This window comes from Mya arenaria, chromosome 3 (assembly GCF_026914265.1).
Source record: "Mya arenaria isolate MELC-2E11 chromosome 3, ASM2691426v1".
In the NCBI taxonomy this organism is placed as follows: domain Eukaryota; kingdom Metazoa; phylum Mollusca; class Bivalvia; order Myida; family Myidae; genus Mya; species Mya arenaria.
In genome coordinates, this window is record NC_069124.1 from 62,933,561 (window position 1) to 62,954,763 (window position 21,203).

The following is a 21,203-nucleotide window of genomic DNA, read 5'->3' on the forward strand; positions in this document are numbered from 1 at the left end:
AATAGAAAAATAGAGTTTATTTATGAAAAGAAATAATATGCAGTCTTTAAAATTTTAATGGCACCCCTGAAGTTTTAATTGCGAGTTTTATCTAACAAAATACTCCCCATAATTGTGCCATTTTAACTCGACGGTTGTGATATACTATTTAGTAATTGGCTCAAGACAACAGTTATCTGCCCCCGTTGACCAAGATCCGGATGTGAATACAGAAAAAAAGAGTGCTTGTGTTCAAGTATCAATATTTTATTAAAATTGAATGAAAAAGAAGCAAAAAATGTTCTTTTTGCAGAGAACTTGACTGAATTTGACACTCTATTGCAGAAATTGATAGTTTTCGATGTAAATGTTGGAAAAATCATAGCTTGTGGAAGTCTGAAAATTAGTTGTTTGTAGCCGATTGACTCCCTTGCGGAAGGGTTATGTATTTGAACTCAATTTTGACAGTCGGGTCAATGTCAACATGGTGTTTTCTTGTGATTATATTTTGTGTCTTGAATTGTTCTAGAGATGCCATGTCCTTGTTTTTCAATTGGGGTGTGTATAAAGTCAAAAGCCAGGTTAGTGTCTATATGAAACATATAGTAAAAATAACTGTGGTCTCACGCCAATTGAAACTAAAACAGTTTTTCCCCAGACGAATTCCATAATGAGTTCGAAGCGAACAGCATCACTTACACTTGTAAACTCATTAGATTGAGGTATCGTCTTAGAATAAGCATTTATTTTTACCAGATCTTACTTTGTTCTGTTCTTTCATTCCTTTTCATATCGGAACGTTAACACGTATTTGTGGAGCTTAAACAATCAGTTACTAACATGCGGATGTATTTTAACATTAACAATATGCTCCATGTAATGATGGGAAGAAAAACAACAACATAACATATAAAACCTTTGCCATGAGCATATATTGATATTTATAACTTTGATTAATATGACTTGATTGCCCAAAGACGTTTTCAGGCAGCTATGAGATACGAAGTGATTTGTTTTTCTCAAGTCTCAGGAAGCTTCTAATCAATAACTGTTAATTTATCATTGATATAAAATTGCTTATAAATACAGAACGAGAGTTATTGAACTGTCACAAAACAGTAACTATGCTCTGCATAGCCAGCTAGGTAAAGAGGCATTCAAGTAATGGTTAAGGATGGTTTGCAGTCGCATTGCATTTTTTTGGTATGTTAATACCTAACTGTGCTAGTGGTATTCATTATATTGAGATAATTACCCACTAACTGAGGCAGCCACAGTTAATATCTAGCGCTTCACAAGATTTCAAATCAATAACTACCGACTGCTTATTTACTGCAAAAAATGTAATGTAAATCTTGAGGAAATACCGCCCTCTCATTGGACAAAATATAATGCTGACCAATAACATAATGTACTGCATGTGAATATAGCTGCTACGATATTTATACTGACTATATTCATTTATTAAATGTCATTTAAACCTACTCAATAAATAAAAAAAGTGCATCTTTCTTTTGGAAATTACAAGAAATTGAGAAAATCTTGTTTCCATCATTATCGTTTTATCTTCTTGATATATGATATAAAATTGAAGTAAAACAGCACGCATGCTATAATGAGACCAAAAGAACTTCGTTGAAACGACGATTTCATATATAAGCAGCGCATGCGTATAATATAATCTAAATCAAAATTTTCATTGAGTCAATTTTGTCTTAGGATCACACCCAGGCTGGTAATCGAGCGCTAACTCAAAATCTACAAATATACTATTTCGTTCAAATAATTCCATTTTTATTAGGAACAGCTACAAATGTTGAATATCCTCTTTGCAATTTACTATGGCTGAGGATAAACATCTCTTCAAACTCTTAAAACAACCTGGTTGTAGTGCGGAGCGAACCTACGCCGGTACAGTAAAATATAATTAGAACCCTGATGCCTTATACATACGCCTTAATGAATTAGCGCTAAACTGATGGATATCTAAACCTTTTTGAAAACATTGGTATCATCGCGTGATAATGTAAATCAACCAATAACACAATCCCTTTAGGTGAATTGCTTAAGTTACGCATTTCAAAACTGTGGTCTTCAAAGACAATATTTTAGCATATATCGTAACATAATCCCCCCCCCGCAGAAAGTGCATTTTACAAACCATGAGGTTCCTTTACGTATTTCCATTGAAGGGTAAAACTCTTACTAATACACATAGTGAACAATTAATGTAACACGAGCCTATTTGCTAATACAAAGAACATCAGCATCAATGAAAGTTCAATGATCTGAAACTTAAGTTTCGCTTAATAATCAAACTAGTATTATACTGATGAAGCGATACAGTTCCAGGTTTCGAGTAAAAATAGTTCACACACTGCAGATACTGACTCTCAGACAGATGAAAACTCAAGTGGATTTTAAACTAACTCATAATACGATTTTGACAGGCGCATGGCTTTGCTTTAGATTTCATGCAACTTGGCAGCGGCGTTTTTGTTGACATCAAACTAGTTTTGGTTTCAAGGAATTTGGCGGTATGGAAACCAGTTTTGTGTACATTTAACAACATTATGGAGCTTCTGAATGTGGCCATTTTGTCTAAATTTCATGAAAACAATGATACCGCCGTTGGTCGTTTGCCTGTTTTGTCTAAATGGTGTTTGAACACACGGGTTGGATCACTGTCCGCCATGTTTGTTTTTTCCAAAATGAGCTAGTTTTTGGATGGAACGAACCGACGAAACCGCCTACGGAGGGGGTTTCGATGGTTTAAAGAACAGTTAAGGTTTTCCTAAGACAAACGATAAATCTGTTTTTCATTTTAACAAAAATAAAACCCAAACTAGTTTATTACCAACAAAAACAGGCTTATTATATTTTTTTAGTAATTTCTTTATGTATAAGAATCTACGGTCACTTCGCTGCGCTCTGGTCCCGAAGAAATAACCTTATCAACACCTATACAAATGTATCTTATACACCCATGTAGTTGGATTTCGACACACATGTTAATTGTACACAGAATGATTTTATTTTTTTATTTCTATGTTGAAGTTACATTTTGTTAAGTAATATCCTCGTGAATAAGTGATCCAAAGGCAGCAGATGTAAATTAGTATACATATTTATAAAATAGACTACTAGTATAGATACATTTTTTAAATAAAACTCGAGTATTTCTATTGAATATCTTTTTTTTACTATCTAAACAATATCAATGGACTGAAGGGTAATAGTTTAGTGTCGTCCAAGTTATGGGACAGACACCTGTGGTTTTATCTATCATATAAATACACCCTGCCCAACAATCCTGCGAGAGGTAACTTAAAATAAGATTGCTTTATTATGGAAAGCAATGAGTATTCCAAATATTATAATAATTCAAGATTATTTTTGCGAAATAAATTCGACACTAACCATAATGTTAAACACAAATATTTAATGGCCAGATTTCAGACTATGTGCTGCTTGAAAAATAATATGCAATCTGCTTTCGTGGCTTAACAACTTGTGGATATTTTTACATAACCACCAAGAGATAATGTTTAACTTCTAAACTAATATTATATCTGTTTAACAGCGGCCTCATCAGCTGCGTATGATTAAAGTCGTGTACATAATAAATTTATCTAACGCCATTAACTTGTCTGCAACCTGAGTGGTTCGATTCACCAAACATAACTTCAAACCTTTTTAATATTCATTTAAATCTGTGAATACTATATTAATGGTATATAATGGCTCACATAACTGAGCTGGTTTTCGTTTATAAATATCAATTGTAACTTATAATGTACACAGTTAATATTTTTTGAATGGAGCCATAATTGTGATGTTCATATCCTGCATGCTGCACGAACTATATATTTTTGTGTTATGGCTCCGCATTTAAAGTACACTCATAATGTGGAAAAGCACAACCAGCAGTTGTATATCTTAAGTATCCATAACGTCAGATTATTTGAAAATTAAAGCTTTCGGGTAAATTACATCGTCTTTTTTTGTCATTGCTTCTTGACGTTGTAACACATTTGCACGTTCGACATGTGATGCTGTTCATGGAAATGTTTTTGAGAAAATGACACGTGCCGGCAATAAAATGATCAATTTATCGCAAATAACCGCTTCGGTACAAACACGCTCCTCACAAACGACATACATAATTTAGACGTTTTTCACTGAGTTTACTTTTGCTGTAATAAAAGTATCATGAAAACAATTTAATTACATTATTTTGAAATATATTAATGTTAAACAGAGGAACCTGTCCAATCGCTTTAAATTAAACATTATGACTTGAATAACCATGTCTGTTTGAACTTTTGTTCGCAATATTCCTACACTTCAAATCATTTTGGATATTTAATTGTTCCCTTTTATTCATTGAAGATTGATCAGATATCTCAATATATTAAGCATGTGTTTATGTTTTGATTATTATTATGTTGGTGTATTGTTTAGTATTGCCTAGCTGTTTCATGTTAATATAAAACAACTAAAAAGACGACGTAAAGTTAAAGAAACACCGTGTTTAATATCTACCTGTGCGAATGTCGTTTAAGTTGAATGGATGGTTCAAAGCAACAACAGCTTCAAGCCACCATACGTTTAAAAGTTATCATTGCCATTTATCCTACCAACCATTTCGTCATAACTATAAAAGGCGTTTTGTGCATTTATCACATATTTTATTACATCATTAATGAATACCATTATCATTAAAAGTTAATACTGTTCCGTGTCCCCAAATATATTTAAAACCATGGCATATTCAAATACAAAGTCAGATGTATAAAGGTATGCTTATTCATAGGGCTTTGTATTTGTCTGCTAATACGGCTAGGAAAATCGGCTTAATACAGTTGTACTTGCCATATACATTTGCTGTTCTATCTGTCGATTTCAGCCTCTAGATAAAAAATCACCCTTAGAACTATTGCATACATTTAGTGTATATATTTGTAGTGGCATTGCAAATGCCTAGTTACATTTTTGATCTCGTGATCCTTTCTTTAACAGCAAGGGATGTGGTTGTCAGGTTTGCGTCATAAAGAACAATGTCTATAGCATATAACCATCATCCCTGTTGTGTGTCGATACAATATGGTATCAGTAAAAATGTGCACTTCACAAATTTATTTTTTAAAAGGAGACATAATGAAACATGACTTTCTACATCTCTTTTCGAGTTTGTCTTTACGAGTATTAATTTGTTTATGTTTCAAATAGTTATGTTTTTGAATGGCATGTTCATTCTGCTATAATAGCTAAAATTTCCTCAGTTGAGATGAAGACGGTCGGCTGTTATCGTTTGAACTCAAGTTATGGATGGAGTATTGTTTTGCATAATGATAACTGGGCAAGGATTATGACTTCAAACATGTTTAGATGAAATATATAATACAGACACGGTGAAGTTGATTTGTGTTTGTAGGTCATTACCTTTGACCTGTTAACCATCGGACCGTATGCCATTTTTAAGTGTACTGCAAAACAATAGTATTCAAAAATCAGAAATATTTTATAAATACAGCAGAAAAAAAGCAAGCAAAACTAGACAATTTTGCTCATGAGAAATAGGTCGTCATTGTTTTAAATGTGTATTAAGAGTCTGCATATATATTTATGCATAGAGGATCGCTTACAGAATAAAGGAAGTGTTCTGGCAGATTATTTTACAGACAGACTATACTGAATAGGACACATGAATGCTTTTGCTATCTTATGCCGGGTTGTGGCACATAATCTACACATTTTACAAAATCTGTAAGAGGTATGATATATAATGAAATAGACGTTTTGCTATTTGGAAACAATATCTTGGAAAAAATTTGGAAGTACTCGAACACGTATTTTCCCTGCTTGATTTATATCTGTGTTGTTGTTGCTGCTATTGCTGCTGCTGTTGTTGTTGTTGTTGTTGTTGTTGTTCTTCTTCTTCTTCTTCTTCTGCTTCTTCTTCTTCTGCTTCTTCTTCTTTTTTTTCTTCATTTTCTACTTCGACTTCTTCTTCTTTTTCTTCTACTACAAATTAGACGGCATAATTTATCATTAATTTGTCAGACAGAATACATTTACATTTATAAAGGAATCTGAGGAGAGAAATGGACATTGAACCATCGTTGTTCACGGCTTGAAGTCATATTCATCTACATCAGAAAGCAAGTTTGACATTTCTTTCTTAAAGTGGACCGACGTAATAACATACGTCAAGTATTTTATATTTGATTTTTGCAATAATTGTCAACTGGCTTGTCTCCTTAGTATCAATCCTAGGGCGTTTTGTAAGCGTGTCAGTGTCAGGATCACATAACCTCAAGAACTGAAGTGTTCATTCAGTGCAGAGTTTTGTCATCGCTGATTAATCATTATTTTTATTACTATATAATAGAATTTGAATCGATACAACCAGACCAACATTAATTTGCTTTGACTGTAAATTGAATTGAAACTTTACTGCAGTTTTAACGCGGAATATTTGTTTGAGGAAAGCAGCGTTAAAATGTATGTTTCCTTCTAAAATAATATATTTGTATTAAAGGTACGTTTGTTCGGTTAGCGCAGTGGCTAGTTGACTCTCTTGACACCTAAGCGACCTGGGTTCGATTCCCGCCTTCGGCGCATGTAGGTTTAATTTGTGGTCACCAAGCCGAACAAGCGGGTTTCCTCCTGGTACTCCGGTTTCCCGCACAACAAAAGATCACACGTTTGCGTAACAAAGTGCCAAAGAGTAACTGAAGCAATGTTGTTATAAAATGTTTCACAATTATTTGACAATAAATGAATTAAAACTTAATTAAAGGTGCTTGTTTTAATGGTACATTATATAATGATTTTCGCATTCTCCGTAATAGTATTGAAACATAAGGTCAAATAGAATCAGGCAACAGATGTTTATGTTTAAAATATATCAGGTGATAAAGCGAGCATGATTGTGGATAGTATATCGCATTAAGTCTTCATATAATTATAATCAAGCGTTGTTAGATATGATCGAAACATGTCTGAATAAATACCATTTTATTTCAGCAGCCTCCATCGGGCTGAAGTTGATTAATAACAATGTGTTCTTTTATTTAAATGAGTAATATGATAACTTAAATTCATATCTGCCGGCTGAAGTAACAGATGTTCGCCAAGCACACTATTTATATTTCTTTGTATTCAGTGTTTGATACTTCCATTTTAAAGAGTTTTGAGGCTTTAAAAGGCAACTGTTTTAAAGATATTTACGATAAACTCTTTATCGATTGCTATTTAATGTGACAGACAGACCATTGCATAACTTTGTTCTATACAAAACCCTGATAACTACTTTACAAATAATTGGAAACCACCAATTTGCTTTTCGGAACTGTTTCAATGCTGTTTTGGAATCTGACACCTAATGAATGTGTCTGACAAGAAACAGTCCTATAACATTTGCAACAACTGTCAGGAGTGTTCGCAATTTATACGTATAGTTATGTTTATGCGCATAATGCATACATTCTGCACACTTCATAAACACCAAGAACGGATCCGAGGTCTAGTAGAGATCGACTGTCAATCCAGGGATCGCAGGGTCGAGTTTATTTAGATCTAAATATTATCTACGGGATATCATTTTTCGAAGTTTCTCATTTCATAGCTGTTGTTCAAAATTCGCTGTTTAAGCCAAAGATTCCAACGTTACGTCATTATCGACAGACATTACGTAAGTTCAGATTATTGACGGACACTTATATCTATATATATATATATATATATATATGTACGTATTCATGTATGTGCGTGTGTGCGTGCGCGCGCGCGCGCGCGTGTGTGTGTCCGTTACAAAGGAAACTTCTCCATTATTCTCCTGTTTCCCTTCATAAAACGTCGGAAACAATGTGAGGCATCAGGTGCTTGTCTGTCATGTTTGAACCTGATCAGAACACTTCATTTAGCAATCGACATAACACGACCATTTCAGTCAAAATAAGCCAAAAATGGCTTTCGGATAATGGTAAGGGGATATTTAGAATCATCTCTTCAAATATAGTTACACTGCTAAACTGCACATTATATGCAAAAACATAATTCTAAAATATTGATTTGATATCAGCCAGCTGCAATACAAATACATGATTTGAGTTACTGGCCAAGTAAAATTTTACAACTTTATTTTATAACATCCAATGCAGATCGTACAATTTGATAGAAATTGTTGCATTATAACTTTTTTTTCATGATATGAAAAATGCACATTGCTTTCTGATCTTGCTGGCAGAGTTTTATCAAAATGCATTAAGAAATGAAAAGTTTCGTGAAAATATAGTTTTTCTATGGTCACGAGTGGGATAAAATACGATCTTTTAGCTGTTCATTTTAGCTGTTCATTTTCTATTTCCGGTTTGTTGAGAAAGAGTTCTCTGATATTCTTTTTTATAATTTATTATTCGCTCGTTCATTTAGTGCAAATATTTATGAAAAGTAATCAATGAAGTTTTATAAGTGCATCCATGTTCTAAAAAATAACGAAAACACTTTTATTTTAAGCATGGTATGAATACAAAACCAAATTACTACGCCGCCATTTATTGAATGAAAATTGGAAAGGTCGAATGTGTTGGAAAAACAATTGCGGATAATCATGGGATATAAAACATTTTTCTTAATTTAAGAGTTTGTTTCATTATACATGGACAATCTGTCATCTTACTGTCAGAGACCAGTCTGTTTTGTTTGAAGACAGGTCGATTTCCAGGTAATGATGATGACCACGCTAGTTTGTTGACAAATTTGAGGCGTGGGCGGGGTAAACAAATCAGTAAATCTGTAAATTGTTGTGTGAAATCCGGGATGTTTGTAATACGTATTACAACGACAAAAAGTTCAAAATCCATTCGAACGATGATATTACATTCCATTTATGTCCGAACAGTTGTTTTCGTCTGTATTTTTTTTTTATGAAAGCAAACGTTCAAGATCAAGAAAACGTTTAAGAAAACGGGATAACCATTTTTCTATTAAACGATAAGTTTTTAATTTCCAAATATATTTTTATTTAAACTTATGTAACATTTCTTTAAATTTCCAATATTTTATTTGCAAACATTTTCTGTTTCAAAAGCGAAGTGTTCTGTTTTGATCAAGGGGAAGTTACTACAATGGATTTTAAAAGTCGTTCTGAAAGTTGATATTTTCACTCCTTATTTTGCAGTGAAAATATCAATTTGATATTTTCACTGTTGTTATTTCACTGATAAAACTTCATATTTCTTCGAAAAGCATGAAAGAAAATAAGGTTATTCCTGGGGCATCCTTTTATCAAGAGATAATCAGTATTTAGTAAAATAAATTTGTCTTAAGACGAGTTTTTTCCGTTTGCAAATAAGGTTAGTAGCCTGTATTATTGATGTGCCAGGCTAGCAATATTTATTTTATTTCATTGACAGTTAGTTGAGCATATTCCTTGACAAGTCTTAACGTATTGACACTACTGTGATAAGAAAAAGTATCAAACGTCTGCGGAGAAAACTTCCACTACCACTGCTTTCGTTTGAACAATCCATTAGTAACTGAAACGACAAGCCCATAAGTCCTTCCTTAAACAATGATGCTGTTTAAACCTACAAGGATAAAGGTACAACGGCCACTCAACGAGAAACACAATATCACAAGACAACAACAACTAAACGAGAGACACAAAACTTCAAAACACAACAGTCACTCAACGAGAGACACACAACGTCACAAGACAACAGCCACTCAATGAGAGACACACATCGTCAGAAGACAACAGACACTCAACGAGAGACACACAACGTCACAAGACAACACTCACTCAACGAGAGACACACAACGTCATAAGACAACAGCCACTCAACGAGAGACACACAACGTCACAAGACAACAGACACTCAATGACAGACACACAACGTCACAAGACAACAGTCACTCAACGAGAGACACACAACGTCACAAGACAACAGCCATTCAACGAGAGACACACAACGTCACAAGACAACAGTCACTCAACGAGAGACACACAACGTCACAAGACAACAGCCACTCAATGAGAGACACACAACGTCACAAGACAACAGCCATTCAACGAGAGTCACACAACGTCACAAGACAACAGCCACTCAACGAGAGACACACAGCATCACCAGACAACAGTCACTCAACGAGAGACATACAATGTCACAAGACAACAGTCACTCAACGAGAGACACACAACGTCACAAGACAACAGTCACTCAACGAGAGACACACAACGTCACAATACAACGAGAGACACACAACGTCACAAGACAACAGCCACTCAACGAGAGACACACAACGTCACAAGACAACAGTCACTCAATGAGAGACACACAACGTCACAAGACAACAGCCACTCAACGAGAGACACACAACGTCACAATACAACGAGAGACACACAACGTCACAAGACAACAGTCACTCAACGAGAGACACACAACGTCACAAGACAACAGCCACTCAACGAGAGACACACAACGTCACAAGACAACAGTCACTCAACGAGAGACACACAACGTCACAAGACAACAGTCACTCAACGAGAGACACACAACGTCACAAGACAATACCCACTCAACGAGAGACACACAACGTCACAAGACAACAGTCACTCAACGAGAGACACACAACGTCACAAGACAACAGCCACTCAACGAGAGACACACAACGTCACAAGACAACAGCCACTCAATGAGAGACACACAACGTCACAAGACAACAGTCACTCAACGAGAGACACACAACGTCACAATACAACGAGAGACACACAACGTCACAAGACAACAGCCACTCAACGAGAGACACACAACGTCACAATACAACGAGAGACACACAACGTCACAAGACAACAGTCATTTAACGAGGGACACACAACGTCACAAGACAACAGTCACTCAACGAGAGACACACAACGTCACAAGACAACAGTCACTCAACGAGAGACACACAACGTCACAATACAACGAGAGACACACAACGTCACAAGACAACAGTCACTCAACGAGAGACACACAACGTCACAAGACAACAGTCACTCAATGAGAGACACACAACGTCACAAGACAACAGCCACTCAACGAGAGACACACAACGTCACAATACAACGAGAGACACACAACGTCACAATACAACAGTCACTCAACGAGAGACACACAACGTCACAATACAACAGCCACTCAATGAGAGACACACAACGTCACAAGACAACAGTCACTCAACGAGAGACACACACCGTCACAAGACAACAGTCACTCAACGAGAGACACACAACGTCACAAGACAACAGCCACTCAACGAGAGACACACAACGTCACAAGACAACAGTCACTCAACGAGAGACACACAACGTCACAAGACAACAGCCACTCAACGAGAGACACACAACGTCACAAGACAACAGCCACTCAATGAGAGACACACAACGTCACAAGACAACAGCCACTCAACGAGAGACACACAACGTCACAAGACAACAGTCACTCAACGAGAGACACACAACGTCACAATACAACGAGAGACACACAACGGCACAAGACAACAGCCACTCAACGAGAGACACACAACGTCACAATACAACGAGAGACAAACAACGTCACAAGACAACAGCCACTCAAAGAGGGACACACAACGTCACAAGACAACAGCCACTCAACGAGAGACACACAACGTCACAAGACAACAGCCACTTCCCTAGAAGCACATGTTAGATCACCGCCTTGGCCTGTGGAAACTCTGGTGGTTTAATTCAACCACCTCACACTTGATCTTACATTGCATCTTATAGCTATTAATCTTCGCATGCAAATGATTGCTCAGAGGTTTGATAGTCATATCATCGCCGTCTGGTGTACGAGAGTGTACGATAATTGCGTTGCTGTTGTTTTAATTGAAAAGTATACTATCATGTTGAAAAGGTCAGCAAGAAGTCAAGTGTAATTTCTTTAGTTATGTTTAAATTTTAATAGTTAAAAAAATAGTTCACTGGTGGTTGTGGAAACATTTCAAGTCAATGTTTTAGTTCTTACAGCAATTTTCCAGGCAATGTAATTACGTGTAATGCATCACCTGTTTCAGAAAAACCTGTATCAAATTAAAATCTTGCATTTTCTGAATTGCTAGAATCAGAAGAGTTTATTTATGAAATGAAATAAAACTCAGTCTTTAAAATTTTAATGGCATCCCCTGAAGCTTTAATTGCGACTTGTATCTAGCAAAATAATCCCCATAATTGTGTCTGTAACTTGACGGTTGTGCGATTCTATTTAATAATCGAACCTCAAACAATTTTCCTCCAGACGTTCCATAATGAGTTTGAAGAAAATAGCATCACTTACACTTGTAAACTCATTGGATTAAGGTATCGTCTTAGACTAAGCATTTATTTTACCAGTTCTTACTTTGTTTGGCTCTCACTTTATTTCTCATATCGGAACAATAACACGCATAGGCGGGGCTTAAAAATTCAAGTTTCAAGTTTTATTTGTATCAAGGCATTAACTATGCATGTGATATAACGACTGATAAACAACAAAGAAACCATTCAAACAACAAACAATAGTGCTATGTACTCAAACAATTGACATTATGGCGAACTTAAGAAAATATAAGAAATTTATAATACAAAACCAATGATTCAGGTATAAAGGAGAACGAAATTACTCGAATTTGGACATGATGAGATTACAAAATAAATCAAATTTTAAAAGTTTGGTTTTACTTTTACTATTCGTTAGATCATCAAGTTTAAATGTATTGGGATGGTAAAAATAATAACGAGACATTTCAACCTATTGCCATTGAAATGGTAACACTCACACAAATAATGAAAATATTAAATCTTGGTGGCAGAATGTACATTTTCTTTGACTGAGTACAATATTAAAATAACGCCCTTTTTCAGTAACTAACATGGGGATGCATTTCAACACTAACAATATACCTCATGTGATACCGGAAAGAAAAACATTTAAAACCTTTGACATGAGCACGTGGTGTTATTTGTTACCTGTTTAATTGTACTTGATTGCTCAAGTTTGCAGGCAGCTATGAGCTACGATGTTGTGTGCTTTTGTAGTTTATGGACGTTCTAATCAATAAAATTAATGTTAATTTATCATTCATATAGAATCACTTATAAATACAACATTATATCTATTGAACTGTTACAAAACAGTAACTATGACCCGCATTATATAGGCAACTATGTACGAGCTTTTAAGTAAAATAGATGATTTGCTTTCGCATTACCATTCATTTTGTGTAAGTACCTACTAACTTAGTGGTCTTCATTATATTGTTTAAACTACTCACTTATTGGGGATGCCACTCTTTAGATCTGCCTGATTTAAAATCAATAACGACTTATTGCTGATTAACTGAACTAAATGTAATGGACAACTTGAGAAATACTGCCTTCTTATTGGACAAAATATCGTGTTGATCAATATATAATGTAGTGCATGTGGATATAGCTGCTACGCTATTTACTAACGATATAAACTCAAATGTCCTTTGCGTCTGCTCACTAAATAAAAATTGTAGCTTTCTTTTGCCAATACCAAGAAAGTGAGGCAAACCTATTATTCTTCATTTTGAAAAATAAACCTTGTTGTTTTATGCTATTTAATTGAAGTAAAAATAACACACATTCTTTAATGAGCCAAAAGAACTTCATTAAAATGTCAAGTTCATATTAGCAATGCATTCGTATGAAATACTAGAAATATAGACTAATTTTTCACTGGATCACGCCAAGAGTGGTAATCAATCGCGAACTCGAATTCTACAAATATACACTTTCGTTCATTTTATCAAAATATTTCATTTTTTCGAACAGCTATTATAAGTAAATGAAATCTTAATATGCAATGGAAGAAAAATAACAAATCCTACTCCCAGATGCAATTTTACTCTTTTTTTTATCAAAATCATGAATAGCTATTTACATCACGAATTACCGCAGCATGTAAAAACTATGGATATTGATATTACGGACACTTTTAGCCGGACGAGAATCCATTTTACTTTTTCCATAAGACCAAACGCAGGATGATCGCATTATTGGTATAAGAATTATATATGTGAACGCAAATATCAATTGTAGCTCAAGCGAGAAAAAAGGGACAGGCAAAAAGCAACGTGTTTATTACGTATTCAGCTCTCAGCATGGGACAGCCTTTAGCCTTCAGCCTTTAGTATTGCATAAAGATTAATTTAATTTAATCCTCACCTGTCAGGTTAAAGTGTACATTCATTAATTTCATTTATAAACTATTAACCCATATGGTCCTTGTGCTTATTTTGTTACGGTTCACTTTTTTCCAAACATTGAGGCCAAACAATTACAGATGTTTGTTTTGCTGTATATAGTTTTTTTATATTTGTTTAGTTTTATAAATAAGTCATAATGTCGATTATGTAACATGTTGAATGTCTTATCTATTTTGTTGAGTTAAAAGAACCATGTATTATTGTAAAATTATGCGCTATTTATAATGCGGTCTATTTATCCAAAGTATAACTTAAAATTCTTATTCAATATTATTCACAAAACGCCTCGTGATAATAAGACAAATATGGTACTGTTTTTTTCCAATATTATGTTAAATGTACCACCTGAAACTTAATACCTATGATTAATTATATTTTAACCTTATTAAAAGTAATTCTCACTGTTCCCGTAGGGATTTTAGTATACAACATGTGTTTATGAAATGTAGTTAGTTAGTTTTATTTATGTCGAATCTCTGTATGTTTGCTTTGATACCCGCAGGTGATTATTTAAATTGTAGCAATCATTTGCTGTTGCGATAATTTGATCGTCTATGCAATAAAGGTAATAGTAGTTAGTTAGTCAGGGTGTGCCTTCTTACATCTAATATCTGTGTAGTCATGCTGCTTCATCTTGGCCGCATTGTACAGATTTTCAAGAGAGAAAATAAGTCCAAATGATAATGTCAGGCTGAAGATTGTTCGAAAGACAGTTCAAGATTATGTTCGGAATATGACGCGATTTAAAGTCACAAGATATACAAACGGTCGTCTATGTGTTGCACAAAAACTGCACTAACATTAAGATAATGTCACATGAGATTTACACATCGTTAAAACCCCATTGCCTTTCATAACGTTATGATAAAGAGCCGATATAATAAGAGACATATTGGATATGATAGTATTATAATATGAGAATTGTTATGTCTTTAAAATTTAAATTCACATTATATAGAAATGTAGCCGCAAATTAACACGAATGAAAGGATTTTTAATTTGTCCGCACACGTCAACGAAATAGATAAATAGCATGTCAATTAACCCTTTCTTCCAGCTTATGGAATGAAACGACGCAGACTAATGTGTAACAACCACCTTCAAAGCAGAATCAAGATGATCACATTAGACACGGAAATTAAATCTAACTATTTGTTCAGAAAATACAATGCAATTAATATAACACTTACATTCCTGTAATGTTCGCCATTAGTTCCTTGTCCTGTAGAACGGGAAATGACGTCAACGTGTCCGGTGTGTCACATGTCAGTGTTTTATACGACATAGCGTTGGATCTTACTCTACACGCGCATTGAAGAACACAATCTAAGCCACTTCCAACACCAACTCGTGTATTGCTGCTCTGACTAGTACCCATAAATTCATTAAACGTCGCTTGCGTGTGGACTTGTGATGGTGGTTGAACATTCGAGAACTTTCTTGCATTGCCAAAGGGGGTAGGGAATTTGGGCGTGTCCGTTGCGTTGCAAAATGCTGACAGTAAAAACCCTTTTAATACGAACCACTTTAATATAAAAATCCGCAACATTTTTTCTTTTCTATCACTACAATAGTTATTTCAAATTTGTTTCAATGTTGTTTTCCTTGTTCGCTGTATACGATTTGTGAATCATGAGTCTTAGAAGAATGGCTCCTTGTTTCGGCTCTTAACTATTCATAGTCAAACAACTAATGCCACAACACGATGCGGTTATAAAATGAATTTATTCAATTATGAATTGTTTTCATTCAAAATTATTTTTCACATATCCATTTTTTATCACATTCTTTTAAAACAGTTAACTTAATTATGCGTTTTACTTAATATATATTTAATCATACGACTGTATCGTCATTTCAGCTAAAAACGTATTGTGATTTGAATTTGCTGCGTCTGTTGTTATCAAGTCATGGAGAAGCGCTGCTTTTTCCGATATACAAGTATCAAGTAGGGCTTGTAATGTCATTGAACATCTGGCTTCGTCAGTATTGTATTTGGAATGAGCGTTTTTTGTCAGATACTATATGAAACGCAATATAGAATTGGATTCCAGTAGATGTATTTAACAAGTTGTCAGAAACAAATGTTGACCATGTAAGGGGTACGGTGATAACGATTATTATTGAAATGCTACGGAAAACTTCTAGCTGAATCTAATACAGTTATCTTGTTCGATCCGATATAAAGAACTCAAAGAATAAGGGTTTTTACAAAATTTATAAATTAAGTTCATTAAGTACATGAGGCGTGGCGGATCCAGGACTTTCTAAATGGGGGGGGGGGTACAACTAATTATAAACATATCAAACTTTGTTTGCATGCATTATTTTAATCATATAATGAAATGGAATTAAGGTTTGTCTTCACTGTCAATGATGTTTGGCAGATCAATTGAATTAAAAAGATAGCACTTACTGATCTCAGATAAACCTTTCAAAAAACAACAACGATATCTTGCCGTGTTGGGGAATCGAACCAGGGTCGACGGATTAACAGGCTGAGTCGTTAACCACTCGTCCACCTGAGGCACACATATTTATAATGTAGAATAAATGCTATATAAAACTACAGTATATTGATTGCACTCAACGATACTGTAGGTACTTAGGATGTCATTGTCATTTAAGTTAACTGAAGTAAAAAAACAACTTGACAACAAATTCCAAAAAGGTTTGCAAATAAATTATTATGTATTAAAGGGGCTGTACTCCGTATGATGAAATAGCGAAAAAAAGAGAAAATTGTCGAAAACTGACATAAACTTGGTATCGATGTGTACAATGCATTAAAACTTACTAACTGAAGTACCACATAGTTTACAATTAATTAATTTTTCGCAGTTTTTTCGTATTTTCCCATTAAAAAAGATTACTAGGTATGTCTACCTAGTAGAATTCATTCCTTATGCGTGATCGATTGGTTAGTCGATGTTATCACGTGATATTACCAAGTTAGGTATATATAATAAATATTCCAGTGTAAGCCTTCGTAGTACAGTGGAAACAAAACACTGGCCTTCAATTTTGGCGACACTGGTACGAACCCGGTCTCCGAGTCGATTTTAATTTTTTACATTTTTTACAATTATGATATCAAAGAATATAACATTTTATTAAATAATTGTCCTGAAATTCGTTACAGAAAAAACTTTCTTTGGTGCGAATCTGGTATACAGTCCCTTTAATTTACAAAGGCTCTAGCATAATTCCGAGAATTAGACGATAATAAAGGCCGAAATGGAAGGTTTCAAGGCGGCAACGTTTTGAATTTAAACTTTTGTTTCACACACATATCTTGTTGACACACGATGACATTATTAAAAGCAATGACGAACATATAATGTGCACATGTTAACAGTTTAAAACAGCTTATATTTCTGGTATATGATATATTTCTGAAAACAGTAAACTTAAGCGTAAAACTGCGGCAATATTTGTCTACTTTTGATCAGCTGTCTGTGTTAAATGCGGCGCCGATTTTTCATTATCGAATGTTCGGACCCAGATGTCATTTTCAAGAGTCTTTTTCGTGACGTATACTGTAATATTATAGTCGATAATCAGGTTCAACTGTTTATTTGCTCAAATGCTGATATAAAATTTAAATTGTGACAAAACAACTTATTTGAACAGTTAAATCAATAAAGATGTGCACCCCCCCCCCCACCAAACAAAATAAAATTAAAAATACTTGCCGGCCCGCTGGGGAGGGGGGTGCACAGGCCCTCTGTGCCCCCCGATATATCCGCCACTAATGAGCTTCAAATAAAACTAAATTTCAACTAAAACTAGGGCGTGTCCGCGTTTGGTAAGATTTGATAAACAGGACTATTAATTAAGCAACAGAAGGAAATGGAAGGACCGCTCGAGAATGCCATTAAATTGCAAACATGTGCCATTTTGGGCCGCAGAGGTTTCAAAAGTTTACAACCTTATGAAACGGGTTAGTCACATGCGGTGGTCACACACTGTGTCATCTTCATTGAACTGTGCCTTTTTGAGACTGAGCGCAGAGGATTTTACCATCAGAGGATTTTTCTAAAAAAACTTTAAATACACTTGTTTAACGAAATTCTTAAAAAAAGAAACACTTTGTTTGTATTTGTATCAAAGTTTGTTATTCTCCTTTCGATATTGTAGTTAACTAAAAATTCTGAAGAGTGTTAAAACGGAATAAGAACTGTAACTCGAAGAATAATTTATTACGAACTCTGTAGAGACATTTTATGCTGTAAATATATGCCTATTATAAAGAGACAAAAATACAAAAAAACTGTATTAATCGTATTGAATTTTGTGAAGAAAAAAAGAAGTGAAGACGGTATAACTTTAAAATACCTAGGTTTAAAAAATAAAAACGTTAAAACCGAATTAGTAATAAAGCCGGAGGGGCAAATAAAATCGAGATTTTGACAAAAAACATTTGTGCAAATATTTAATATATTTATTGTTTATGTGTTTTGTTTTCGTTAATATATTTATGTTCATATTTTCCTTTTGTCAGCCTTTCAATGGGTTTTCAGAGGAAAATGCTCAGAAGAACACAATTTGTATCTTCTCCAAATAGAGTTTTTTAATACACCACCACTTCGATGTCGATGTTTTTTTACGTTCAAGAGGAAAACATTCAAAACAAGAATGCTTTCAATTATTTAGACAGATGAAATCAATGTATAGCTATTATGAAAGACAATGTGTCTTTACTTGCGGTATTCGTAATAATCAAAACGGTCTTATGTATTAGGTTAGCATTGAAACCAACGCGTAACTAGTAAAATGCTCTTTGCTTAATGAAAGAACTTGAGCCATGCAATTGTCAAACCATTATTTCACCGTTTAAATCACGAACTTCATTACAACCCGCTTTATCTTTCAAAGAATAAACTGCGTAATTGCCTGAAGTACAGCGCGTTACCATGTTCACGGTTGATGCTGTAAAACATTGTTGTGGAAAAAACGATGATTACTTGGCGGCAATTATAAGGCCAGTAATCTAACGAACCACGAGTAATGAACAAAACAAGTTACGTAGCCACAAATAAAGAGTATCGAACGTATTTGCCGTAAACTTTTAAAACTATATTTTTTTCTAACATTAATTTATATTAAGTTAAGACTTTTGTATCATAATGCTTACGGTCATACGCATTAGGAAAAGTAAAACACTTTATGTAGCTTTACTTAGCTAGATTAATCAGCATTATAGGGATTTGAGAAGCGCAACTTTGCACAAGGCATAATTATTGATCAAAACGGCCAACTTCAACTTGTGCTAAATATTTATGAACTTACCCAAGACGCGCTAAAGTAATGAATGTGATTGTCTGATTTCCATTGTGTTTGAGGGATTGCGTTGAAAACGGCATGGGGGCTAAAGTTGCATGTGTAACGACATGAAGACAAAGGAATAAAAATACGTTATATCACCGCTCCAACATAAATGATGCAACGCCATTGGCCCGGAATTGGGCAGGCGGAATATTCATCGGACTCGGAAAATAGACGCCATTTTGCTACGATATAAATTTGATGACCCAATATGGAAATATATGGGGTCACCAAATTTATATCGTACCAAAAGGGTGTCTATTTTCCGAGTCAAATGAATATTTCGATGAATAAATGAAACATTAAAACATGCAAAGAGGTTGTCAACGTGATATTAACGTTAACGTTAAGTGACCCGATATGGAAAGTACGGGGCGCAGTAAACCATTTTCGCGCTCTCACCCGATTTGGTTTCCTTTGTCCCATATATCCCATATCGGGTCACCTACGAACCCCGTAACGTATAATGTAATTACAGATGTGTAATTTGTCACATGTGTTATGTGATTATATGTCATTTGGTTTGATTACCTGTGATACTTTTCTATCAATCTTTTTTTCTTTTATGAATGTGATAATCATTTTAAATTTATGAATAATCTGTCATTTTTTTGTGATTTTAAATACCGTATTGGTTTTTTATTCGAAGAACGGAGTGTCTGATGTTTCTTTCTTGTAATTATTCATCAGTGTTATTAAATATAGCATTCATCTTACATGATATTTGTTAGTTTAAGTTTTGATATTCTGTCGCAATTTTGAGATTGGTTTATCATGACTAAGTTAATAAATGGAAAAAAATGTGTGATATACCTTTTTTTATTTACGAAAAATTATATCGAAATATCGGTAATTACGGATGTAGAAGTTATATTGGACAACAATGAGCGTATGTGCGTTCGCATCACAATGCACTACTTATTTGTCTTTTTAAACTGCTTCATTATGAAAATTTACATGATCCTTGATAGAAGTTAGTATAAGTATACACTAAAGGATGTGATAGTGTAGGCACAAATTTTACATGTGTAAAAGGACAGCAGTGCTAAAACAATTTTCAATAACGTAAAATTTGACATAAACACCTACTAGTATTTATTCCGAGATATATTTAAAATGATACTATGAAAACTATGCATTAAAAATAGGCAAATATGATAAGGTCGTGTGACTGCTACTGTCTCGTGGTATATATGCCTGTTACAGTTATAATAGTACAATGTCCACGTATGACACAAAAAACATGAGCAGTGTTCCTTAAAACGCGTATTGTATACAGACTAAAAGCTGCGGTTACTGCTTAAGTAAATAGTTGCTCATAACTGACGAAAAAATGAACCTTAGTTTATAATTCAGCAGTGCAATTAAATGGTAGTTATAAAAAATCTGCACAGTTATATGATTCAAACTTCTATGGCCGACAAGTTGAATTATAAATACTGGCAACAACGTTTTTGCAACATTCATATTCTGGCGAACATAGTTTTAGTGTTTCTGTCATTAAAAGTCGAATTAATACATGCATTTCATGCATTTAAGCATCTATTTCCATGCTATCAATAACGAGCATCGTTGAGCTCTATCGCTTAGTGCGCTCCCGTCACACACCAGGA

The 21,203-nt window shown here is 34.5% G+C and overlaps 1 protein-coding gene across 1 annotated transcript in view; it reads right to left on the reverse strand.

The window, feature by feature from the left end:
* The window catches only part of LOC128229215 (NT-3 growth factor receptor-like), a 62,990-nt gene extending 46,873 nt beyond the window's left edge, over nucleotides 1-16,117 (reverse strand). The window contains exon 1 of the mRNA XM_052940965.1: nucleotides 15,453-16,117. Coding sequence (XP_052796925.1) covers nucleotides 15,453-15,811 — 359 coding nt within the window. The 5' untranslated portion in view covers nucleotides 15,812-16,117. The remainder of the gene's footprint in view (nucleotides 1-15,452) is intronic.
* Between the last annotated feature and the right edge of the window lie 5,086 nt (nucleotides 16,118-21,203).